This window comes from Euleptes europaea, chromosome 6 (genome assembly GCF_029931775.1).
Source record: "Euleptes europaea isolate rEulEur1 chromosome 6, rEulEur1.hap1, whole genome shotgun sequence".
Taxonomy (NCBI): domain Eukaryota; kingdom Metazoa; phylum Chordata; class Lepidosauria; order Squamata; family Sphaerodactylidae; genus Euleptes; species Euleptes europaea.
Window position 1 is genome coordinate 101,147,904 of NC_079317.1, and position 12,011 is coordinate 101,159,914.

Below are 12,011 nucleotides of genomic sequence, written 5' to 3' on the forward strand. Positions count from 1 at the left end.
ACTCCTCTGAAGATGCCGGCCACAGCTGCTGGTGAAACGTCAGGAAAGAAAATACCAAGACCACGGTTACACAGCCCGGATAACCTACGAGAACCAATACATCTTAAGGCTGGGATATGTGGATTTCCCTCCATGTACAAAGTAGGAGGCCCCTGCATTAAAAGGGAACATCCATACAATGTTGTGCTAATTCAGTGGCGTTCCCAGGAATCTTCCTTCTAAACTTGATCCAAATGCTCCATCCACTGCAGAGGGGTGGCGTATGGGCAGAACTAAGCTCTGCTTCCAAAATGGCACAGGGACTGGGTAGCTCACTGCTGCTTACGATTGCCCTCTCCCTTTCCTTTAAAAGGGTACTTCTGCTTTCCCAGTCCATCCGTGCTGGGAAAACCTGACCGGGGTGGCTTTTACAGCCTGGTTGGAGTGGAAAAGGGAAAGGTATGGGGAAAGTGAAAGGGAATGGGGACAGTGACACTAATGGGAATAAAACACATTGTCTCTCCCATTCTCTACCATGAGGCAGCCATGTGAAACAGCAGTGGCCACCTTAAAAGACCCGGACATAGGTTGTTTACGCATGGGAGTTTTACGTGAGGTTCGTTGCTTGCTGGACCCACACTTTGGTGTCGGGAATCTATGCACCAGCAGTCTCCAAGCTCAAACCAAGTCCCTGCCCCTTTAAATGCTGCTTTGTAATTGGCTTACATTGTAGTGTTTACTGTGAGAGAAAATCCCCCCCCCAACCCGATTGCCACGTAAAAAAGCATTTTAAGAACAAAAAGCAAAAAAAGGAGCAATCTGAAAGTGGGGGGAGAGAAATCCAAGACTCGTTTTTTAAAAGCCTTTATTATGCTCAGAAAGAGCTCCCAGGAAGCAGGAAGTATTTGAATCCCCACCTCTTTACATGCTGCTTTGTAATTGGCTGTGAGAGAAACCAAGTTTGTGTGTCCCACACTTTGCCTTATGCATGGGGATTTTACCTGGGTTGAGATGAAAGGAGAGGGAAGAATCGGATTAACAGAGGAATGGGAAGACCCGGGATTTGGGAGGGCTGGCAGTTAGGTCATCTCTAATGGACAGAAAGCTCATGCATAACTCCAAGGAACAACTGAGACAGACTGGGGGATGAACGTGAGCGAAGGTACCCATGCATAAACGACCAAAGTGTTTTAATGCTGTATTTTAACAAAACTAGCAGCCAGGGCACCGCTTGGTCTAACTTTGACCACTAGATGGCAATGAGGGTTGCAGCAGGACATTCTTGATGGGACACTGCAAAAGATGCTATGCAACAGTGGGAGAGGGGAAGACGAAGCAGCGTTGCCACCAAATCCCAAAGACAGCCAATTTCAGAATTCATTTTGTTCCCATTTACCTTGTGAAGCATCCCATTGTTTTAGGCTCAATAATTACTAGAATAATACCCCCTACCGTGACCAATGGATCAGCATCTTAATGGGATATTGACATTCCATCTTCAGTAGTAGGATATTTCTGATTTCATAATGGTTAGGAACAAATAAGGAAATCTGCATCATCCCCTAACTGTGAACTTCCCAGGGGCAATTTGCTGTGATTGGAGAGAGAGAGAGTAATGACCAGATGGGCCTCTAGTCTAATATAGACAGGTGCTTCTTACAGTATATGAGGACCGGATGCACTGAATCAGTACAACAGAGCCATGCAGAAAATTCCATGGGAGATGCTCTCGCACTGTCCAAGCTCCAGCCTGGGAAGGGGCTGTCCCTGGAGTGCTTTGTTTGATTCTCTGTGGCATTTTTGTACACCCATCAGAGCAGCTTCTTCCAAACTGCAAAGATCCTTCCTGGGCATCATCTCAAGACACTAGTGGAGCATTTCTCTCCCTTGAGGGGGAAAAGGGGGCATTCAGTACAGATAAGTCACAATTGAGAGGTACTCTGTGTGTGTGATTATTCTGGACAAGAGTCCACAGTCTTGCTGTGGGATATAATGTGCAGCTCTGTTCTGGCTTATACATACACGAACTGACTCCGCATCTGCTCCCTGTCCATATAAGATGCTGTCTCTTCACTTGGAATAACACTCCATGCCGTGTGCATTTACAGTTCCCTCCTTAGACGAGAACTTTGTTTCAGAGAGACTAGATATGGGGAGGAGGAAGGAATGATTGCCTTCTAGAAGCCACATTATGCATCTTGAATAGTCCTGTTTTTCAAGCAAATACCCAACACAAGGTGCAAAGGCCTTCCGTGCTATCCTCTTTCCGTAATACTTATATGGCTGTTGCTTGTTAGGTGGGTATTTGGCAGTTTACAGACAAGGCAGTAGCTGGAGGGCAGGTTGCTGGGTATGTTCCCCAAATGTCTGTTTTTAATTGTTTGCTAGCTATGGGTAATGTTTTTGTAAGCTGCCTTGAGCTACCATGGTTGGTGGAAAAGGTGGTATGTAAATGTTTTTAGCAAGAGACATTTCACGTGTTGAGGAGAACAAACCAGGCTTTGCTACTAACAGCCCATTCCTGAGGTTGGGGGCCAAATGGGCCGAGGAGGCGGTGTGACCCCTACGCCGGTGTCCATGCCACTTGTGCCATCTAAACTGGCATGGATGCCAGCATAGGGGCACTTATGCTGTCACCTCTGGACTGCAGCAGCAGTGCGGTCCTCAGACACCAGCGCAGCCTCCTGCTGGCATCTTGGGAGGTGCAAGTCCTCACACTGGCATATCGGGAGGAGTTCCTGGGGCATTCAAAATGCCCCAGGCCTCCAGAATGCCCCAGGAACGCCTCCTGATACGCCAGTGTGAGGACTTGCACCTCCCAAGATGCCAGCAGGAACGCCTCCCGATACTAAGCCCTTTCAGTCCGGGAATGCCCCCTTAAGCAAAGGCAATGCTGCGCCACCTAGTTGAACTAGGATCTGGAAGATCCAGGTTTGATTCTTCACCCTACCATGGAAGCTTGCTAAGTGACCTTGGGCCAGTCACGTGCTTTCAGCCTAACCGACCTCCAGGGTTGTTGTGAGGATAAAACTGAGACGGGAAGACTGTTGTAAGCCACTTTGGGTCCCCACTGTGGACAAAAGTAGGGTATAAAAGAAGTAAATAAATAACAGTATATTTACAATAACTAGATTCCATTGACTACCAAAGACTTCAAAATAATTGTGTTTAAGAAAAGCAAAGAAAGCATGCAAACACATGTCTTTAGCCAGGAATGAAGCTAGGCTCACATGGTGCAGATCTGGTGACTGTATTTACAAAAAGTTTGGCGAGCATTTAAAAAACACAACGGACACTTATGCAACATGTTTTTAACTGTAAGGGAAACAGCAAAGCGCACACTCTGGTGGGGCCTCCTACTTCAGCATGTATTGACGAGGAAGGACTCTGACTTAACACTAGCATTTAGGGCTGCCATATGCCTGGTTCTGGCAGGCAATTGCCCACCAATTCACCAGGCTGCATGCGGAAGCGCTCCTGCTTCCCCTCCAGTAGCAAACCCACATGCACGCGGCCATGACAATATCACTTCCAGGTTTACCCCAGAAGTAACGTTGTTGTGTCTACGCGTGCAGGATCGCCACCTCCAGCCTTGCCCCCCAAAAGCTGCTGCCAATGCCAAGGGGAGACGATGCCAACCCTACTAGCATTTGAAGAAAAATAGTAAAGAGAAAATACATTCTTGAATATTAGATTAAATTGCATTTTGACAGGGCCTGTTTTCTTATGTGTTTTGTACAGTGTTTTGTTCTTTGGGCTCCTTTGTACAGTCACATAGAGGGAAACAGAAGAAGAAAGTAGCAGCTGTTTCTGAGCTTGTAAAATCTCTTTGGGATACCTGGGGCATTGAGGATGACATCAACCCCCAAAATGCCATCTGGAGCAGTGAGGGTCCTCTGCCAGGGGTATTCACCTCATTAAGTCATAACTGGTGGATCTACTTCAAGGATCTACTTCAAGATCCTTTCCCTCCCTGGAGCTCCATGTGCCTCCTCTGTCCCAAGGATGGGCCTTCCTCATGCTTTGGCCAGTTATACAAGGGAAATTTGGGCTGGGTTTGCTGCTCAGGTTTCTGATCCAAATTTTAAAACTGGCTATAGTTTGTTCTTTGAAATATGTCGCCAGCCCTGCCAGCCTTGCAGAGGGATTCTTGCATTAACCATGTGGTCATTTTACAGCCGAAGCAGAGATGGTACCGAAAAACACCCCCCCCCCTCAACCAATCTGTTTCAGGCTACCTCAATGCATTGGCAATCACTTGCAAATGGAAAAAAGGGTTTCATGCCTTTAAGAGGATGTGTGTGCGTAATCTGCTCAGGTGTGTTCCCTCTCGATCTCAGGGACTTGTTTTTAACTGAGCCACCATAGCATTTTAACTAGGGTTGTGCATATCAATAAACCTGAGCCGCAAATAAACCCGACAAAGGCCTTTTTGGCTTCTTTCAGGTTTAATTTAACTCGAATATTAAAACTGAAAATAAAACTGAAGCCAGATAGCCAATCGCCAAATCAGCCGAAAAGGTATTTGGCTTTTTTAGACTTCAGCTTTCCCCAGGCGTTTCCCTATGGTTTTTTTTTATGAGTTCTGGGAGAGACATTTTTGGAGGTAGAGTTCCCAAATTTTCAGGGTAGCTTCAAGAGACTCGCCTTGCATGAACCCCAAAGTTTGGTAAAGTTTGGGACAGGGGGTCCAATTTTATGGGGTCCCGAAGGGGTCGGCACCTTCTTCCATAGAGAAGCATTGTAAAGTTTAGGAGGAGGGGGCAACCCCTTCGGGACCCCATAAACCTGGACCCCATGACCCAGTCATCACCAAACTTTGGGGTTCATGCAAGGAGCTACCCTGAAGCTACCCTTAAAATTTGGGAACTACCTCCAAAAATGCCTCCACAGGTGCTTCGGAAAAAATACCCCTAGACTAAAATGGCCCCGAATATTTTTGGTAAACCCCGAAATAAATCTGAATGCCCCTTTGCCAGTATGGGTATTTGGCTTATTTCAGGTTTACTGGGAAAAAACCAGGCCCAATAAATCCGAACCTGAAATTTACTGATTTTTTTTGCACAACCGTAATTTTAACAAACACAGCAGAGAATCGCACCCAGGACACAAACTTGTTAATTTTGTTTTTGTCTAGCATATTAATTAGATCACTAAAATGATGAATCTATAAATAGAAATGAAGACAAGAGCAGCCGAGGGAAAGACACAGCCCCCCCCCCAAATCAGGCAATTAAGCATCAAGATACCCAAATGGGGGGGAGGAGTGCTGGGTTTTCCCCTTGGCTGCTCTTGTCTTCATTTCTATTTATAGATTCATCATTTTATTGGTAGAATGTATATGCTAGACAAAATAAAAAAAAAAAAATAACTTGTGTCCTGGGTGTGATCCTCTGCTTTATTTGTTAAAATGCTAGGGTGGCTCAGTTAAAAACAAATAAAGGCATGAAACCCTTTTTTCTGTTTGCGAATGATTGCTAGCAAAAAACAACACCACCAATGGAGGTGGGCAGATGGTGAATGGGGGGACATGGAGCACCATCTTACAGCCAAATCAGAGAAGGAACCCCCTCCCCACCAATTTGTTTCTGGCTATCTCATCGCAGGGGTCTAGTGCCAGCAAACTTTAAAGAACTCTGGCTGCTGAAACTAACCAGAAAGGTCATGGTCATGTTGGGGGGGGGGGAGAGAAACACCCAGCTCTGTTCCCAACATCTTAAACCACTTCCTGAAAATCACCAAAATGGTTTCAAGGGGGAGGGGATTTGAAGGGGAGGGACAAATTTTAAATTTGTGATAAAAGAAGATTTTGAAGCTGTGGGGCAAGTGTGGGGTGGCTGTGGAGTAACCCCTGAAGAAGGCAAAATGCATGAATAACTAGAAAAATAGCCGTGGGGCAGTTCTGCTGGGACCGTGCAGCTAATAACCAAGCATAAATGACCTTTGAGAACCACTGCTTGAGGAAGTTGGGTAAATGGGTCCCTGCACGCACTAGGGAACGTACCTCAAAGATTGTTAGCTATCCAGCAAGAGCCCATCACTCTTCATACTGGCTTATGCATGTTCCTCCATCCTTCCATACAATAGTTCTGCTCTAATTCTAACATGTGTTCATGGGGGGGGGGGCGGGATTACGAAGTGCAAAGGTCTAACTTGTTGAAGTGAGTTATACAAATAACCAGCAGATGGTTCGAATAGATGCTTGTGCTTTGGTTTCATCAACTACATTCATCAGGGCTGTTAGATGTTTCCATCCTCAGTCACAGTGCGGCATGCCGGTGCAGTGCCTTCAGGTCTTAAGCCTAACATCGAAATAAATACTCCCAGACAAACAGAGCATTCTCTCCAATAACTGGGGTGAGATTGGAATTTGTATGGTGAGAATTTCAGGCAGATCAAGACTGTGCCAAGAACTCTCCAGACTGATGTTGTCTTTTACATATTTAGCTATGTTGTCTTGTCAAAGTCATTACTAGAACTTGGTATCTCAGAGTTGAACATAAATTAAGATGCCTATGCAGAGGACTATGGGTCCTTCTAGCCCAATAACATGCATTAGGACTGGCAGCAGCTCTCCAGAATATCAGTCAGATGGCTTTTTCAGCCTTTCTACCTGGGATTCTTTTAGATGGAGATACCAGGCATTGAATCTGGATTTTCTACACAAAACACTAAATCAATGGTTCCCAAAGTGGGCAGTACCACCCCCTGGAGGGCGTTGGGATTACCTAGGGGGCACTAAGAGACAGGAGGGCAGCAGGGGGCGCTAGAGGTGGGCCCCTGCAACTGTGTTGTTCACTAATTTACAATAGACCAAGCTATGGCACCATGCTGGCAAATTTGGTGGAAACTATCAGAATTCCCCCCCCAGACTTTGAAGAGCTGGTACCACCGGATCAAGTTCATCAGTTTTGTTGAATAAATTTCAACTAAAATTTTTAATTTGATTTTGAATAGATGTGCAATTAATTATTACTGTATTGAAATTTTATTGTTATTATCTTCTTTAGTGATAACAATGCAAACTCCTATTTTGAATAATGATTTTTATAGGATAGGGTAGGGGGCACTGGGGTTCAGTTTGTGGAACCAAGGGGGCGGTGGCCCGAAAGGTTTGGGAACCACTGCACTAAGTTATGGCCTCTCTCTAGATTTACATATTTGTAAATAGAATGGAAGCATTCTGATCTTTAAAAAACTAAGCTTAAAATTTCATCCCTCTGAATTTTGTTTTAATGTGACTACTTGGTTTAGATAAATTTTAATTCTAACACTCACCCCAGGCTGCCTGTGAGTTCCAGTCAATATTCAGTGTTATATTGTCTCTTCCCAGTTCTGGACCAGCTAGGATAAAGTAGAACCTAACACCAGACTTGGCAGGATTGGAGTAGGGTAGGAACACCTCACTGTATACGGTGCTTATAAAACATCATCCTCATTCTCAGAAGAAAGTGGTAACACTAATTTATCCTGGCATTTAACACATTAAAAGGAGCAAGGAGAGGAGGAAAGCTGATGTACACAATCCCTTTGCTTGAGATGGCCCCAGTTCATGGAAGTTTTGTGCTCGTGGCAAATTGGCCAAATGACTCAGTCCTTCACCATTATCAGAAGCTGTAATCTTGCTCCCCAGCACAAACTTTCCAAATGTGGACTGGGCAGTTAAAAAGTAAAACCGCATCTTGCTTTTGTGAAGGAGAATTCATGAACATTAACATGGAATGACTAGAAGCAGGGGATCAGACAAAAGTTAAAGTAGCCATATGCAGCAGCCCTGAGCTATAGGCATTGTGAGGACTACTGTTTGGCTTTAAATGAGGTCTTCTGTTAGCAGTGGAGAAGAACATTGTCAATGGAGGCTTCTTTAGAGACCTCCTACTGTATGAGACAATGATCCTGTGGCAGTTGCATGATCTCTGCATGAGAAGAGGACATACCTCTTGTCTGCAGTCCCTTAAATAATATTTTTCTTATCCACCTTCTGTCTCAGGCGTTCACAGACCCTCAAGTCCCAGCGAATTTTAGTAGTGAGATGGGTCACTGTTGGTTATCTCTCCCACCCAAACCTCTCCCAAAAAACAGAGAAAGCACGGGGGGAGAGTGGAGGGAGTGGAGGATCTTTCACTCACAATGTGCAACAACAAGAACAAGACTGTGTCTTGCTTTGAAGAGTCACACTTGACTGGCAACTACCGTATTGTGCTTGGCAAAAAAAAAAAGCAACCCCCTAAGCTGGCAAACTGCCCCCACTTTAGTCTGAACTCCCTATGCACCTTCTTAGGAAAAGATTATCCTCTGAAGAGCAGATTTCCATTTCTTCAGTGCAGTAGTAACCACACTCATCACATCAATGAAAAAAAAAATCCTATCTAGAAAACTGAAGTACTCCTTGGAATGAACTAAGATCTCTCCCTACAGAATACGTGTTCCCTCAGTGCTGCCGGAGGGTTCTGGTTCCTAGAATGAGTACTCTTAAAAGTGCCGGTATCCCATGGGAAGAATGTGTTGCTGTTTTAGCACAACACGGGGCAATTTGTCCATGCTTACTTCTGGAAGATTCATCTGTCTATATTTTGAAGCCGGAAACCAGGTGATTGAGTTGAGGCTTAAAGGAATCCGTCTCAGTCTGTTCTTCCTCACGGGGCTTCTCCCACAATAGTGCACTCTGGAAATTTCAGACTGTGGGTGTAATATCCCCATTTTATCCCTGGATGGGACTGGGAACTGACAGTTCATTGTGGATGGGGTTTGATTCCGGGACCAGTTTATTTTCTCTTACAACGCCGAATCTTTCACACAGGAGCTTATGAAAAGAAGTCCATTTCTGTTCTCAGGCTTTCCATCCTCAGCTTTTTCTTAAGAAAAGAGGAACTCGAAAAGATGAAGCTGCAACCGTAGAGCAGCTTTACCCCCTAAGACTCAGAGAGCCACATATCATCATAATCGCTGCTATCAGATGAGTCAGTCCGGGCCTTGTAGTTCACCAAAGTTCGGGAAGCCGTTGTCAAGCCTGAAGCAAAGAAATGAGAAGAGTGTCTGGGTCAGCTGCTGAGGAGCAGAGGGACTCATCTCACAAAGATGATGCTTAAAGTTGGGCTGAAATGTTTGAGTGATACAAATCTTCAGCAAGTCTCATCAGGCAATGAGGGAGAACATTGTGTTGATACTTGGGGACAGCTCTGGCTTATCTTCTTTCTCTTTAGAAGATTCTGCTCCGCCTGGCCACTGCTGGAGCCTACATCATTGTGATGGGATTGCTGGGCTGTTCACATGAGCATGTGAAGTGCTCATGCTCCTTAAAGGTCCTGTATGGCAACCAGGGGCTGCATGTGGGCCAAATTCAGCCCCAGACTGAATTTTAGTCGAGGCACACTCAAAGGTTTGCCAAAGTGTCTTGTATAAAGTTTGTATATATCTTAAGTTATGGTCTGCCTCAGTACATATGCCCTGTAATTATGAAGCTCCATTTTGTTGCTATATTTATGAAAGACCAACTTTCTTTCTGTGTGCCAATTGCATATGAATATATTGACTTAATGAGAGTATCTTTCTTTTCAATAATGTCGATAACTTCATTTCAATAATGTCGATAACCTATGAGTACTCACTGGAAGCCTTTAGATGTGTGGTCAAAACTGTAATATTTCAATAGGAAGTTTTTGTGATGGGACTGAGTATATATTTATTTTACATGTATATGTAGGATATGCTGTTTTTGTATTTATGTTGTTTTGCTTATTTTAATAGGCTGTGCTTTAATGATATATTTTAAACTGCCTTGGGCTCTGAGGATAAAAGGCAGGATATAAATGCTTTAAAATAAAAACATTAAAATTGTCTTTGCCATTTTGAAAAGATGTCAACATTCTTATACTCTGCGATGATCTCAGATAGAAAAAAATAGTATACTGAAGGCTAAAAGTGTTTCCATTCATAACATTTCTGATCATTACCTCCAAGGGAAGGCTCATTTCTTGGAAGGCTATCTTCTTTCTCTGGTTGGTGAATGTTCTCATACCATTCTTCATCTCCAGAGGAAGTACTGGAGCTGCCCTCAACAGTAGGTTCTGTTGGAGGAAGCCATGGATACATTCAGCCTTTTTGCAATCATGCAGATGCAGGTACCTCTTCAAGTCCCACACTTTCTGAAATTTGGATCTTCTACCATTAATCAGGTGGCCTCATAACAATATTCCCAGGGCTAATGTCCATTTTACATGGCCCTGAGAAATATTCTGGTGTTGAAATAATGAGACCGTGAAGAGTGAAGGGGAGATGAGCTTTTCTAAACCCTGTAGGACACACAGTGGATATGTTCAAGGAAAGTCTGATTGCCTGAGGATGGCTGGCACATGTCTATTGTATAGTTATGGGTACATGTCTTTCTTTCATACTGTGCAGGTGTACACATGACAAACATGACTGCCAGATAAAATGAGTATCAGCCCTCCAAGGTTAACTGAAACCTAAAAAAACCTAAGCCTTATACCTGAACAGCCTTTCTCTGTGAACTAATGCAATCACTAGGGTTTTTGTGTGAAAGACTTCACTCTCCATTTGAGAGATGGTATGGTATAAAGGAGACAAGATGGGGGGAAATCTACAAAGCTAGGAAGCCCGGCTTGACCCTTCAGTCCATAGGATAATTATTCTCAAATAACTGATTAAGACCCAAAATCAGCCTGGCAGTACAAGCAACCCACAATGTTATTAAGCTGCCATTAGAGCTGTAGGCAATATGAAACATGTTTCTTCCAGAGGAACAGGTGGAATGTGTGGGGCACTGAGAGAACAAAACAAAATGTGGAAAGATTCTCACGTTCTTGTGCATAGCTCACTGGGACAAGATACATGCACTCACCTTCCTCCTGCATAGCTGGCATGGGGATATTGCATGGAGAAATGTCTGTATCAGCTGCTCGGTGTCGAAGAGAATCTGAGAAAGAAGCCAAAAAGCCACTCAATTAAACCTCTGAGAAGTATACCCTTGGAGGGAGATGGTAAGACAGAAGTCTGGTTGTCACATCTACCATGGTGTTTGTTTTAAAGCTCTGGGAAGGCTGCTCATCAGCAGAATATCTCCCCCCCCCAGAGTTCTTAGGGACACCAGAAGCCTTGTGAGGAAATGTTATTTTATAAGCTAAGCTAAATAAGCTCTGTTGTACTTCTAAAGCATTATAGTTCCTCCAGCCCTAGACTTCCCCCCTCTTTAAAGGTATTATGTGCAGTTTCTTAATCTTTGAATATACTCAAACACAGCACACACTACCCTTGAAAGTGTAAACTAGAATAATCTAGACAATAGATGGGCTGCCTTGAAGCCTTATTTGAGCCTCACAAAATTAATGTGACATTTCATCACTTTCCCCCTAAGATTAGGGAGCCCTTCCTGGAAGACTAAATAGAACAAGAAGTAGCTTCCATTGTGTGGAATCAAAAAAGCTGCAGGCTCACAGAACTGAAACAACTATAGACTATAAAGGGAGGAGGACATGTGATAAACATGCGAGGATCTCCAGCAGAGGTCTTTCAAATCACCTACTGCCTGGTCCTTTAACTGGAGGTGCTGGGGATTGAACCTGGGACCTTCTGCGTGCAAAGCAGAGGCTCTTCCGCCGAGCCATAGCCCTTCCCCAAATGTTACTGGGAAGGTTATTTTAATTCTTTTTCTGCTCCAAATGCCCCCTGAAGCTTTTGTTAGCACCCTTGGGAGTTAGCAGCATCTTCTTTCCTGATCATTTAGATCAGGAAAGAGGCTGGCACGGGGGGAAGGGTTCAGCAGCTTATGCATGCAGTACTTCGACACTGAACAAATTGAAGAGTCCCCGCAGCATCTGCCTTCAAGTAAAATGCAGGGGGATGGGCAATGGCTTAGCGGCAGAGCAGGGCACATGCTTAGCATGCAGAAGGCCCCAGATTTAATCCCTGGAAGCACCAGATAAAGGGTTTCAGCAGCAGTTCCGGCAAAACAAACAAAAATTCTCTGCATGAGAGCCTTCGGACCAATCGTCTGACCATGTATAAGAGAGCCC

General features: G+C 44.4%; 1 protein-coding gene across 1 annotated transcript in view; it reads right to left on the reverse strand.

The window, feature by feature from the left end:
* Positions 1-8,891: 8,891 nt before the first annotated feature.
* Positions 8,892-12,011, reverse strand: part of CD6 (CD6 molecule) — a 50,508-nt gene continuing 47,388 nt past the window's right edge. Inside the window, exons 8-9 of the mRNA XM_056851993.1 lie at positions 10,841-10,915; positions 8,892-8,989 (exon numbers count right to left, since the gene is read on the reverse strand). Of these exons, the coding sequence (XP_056707971.1) occupies positions 8,892-8,989; positions 10,841-10,915 (173 nt within the window). The remainder of the gene's footprint in view (positions 8,990-10,840; positions 10,916-12,011) is intronic.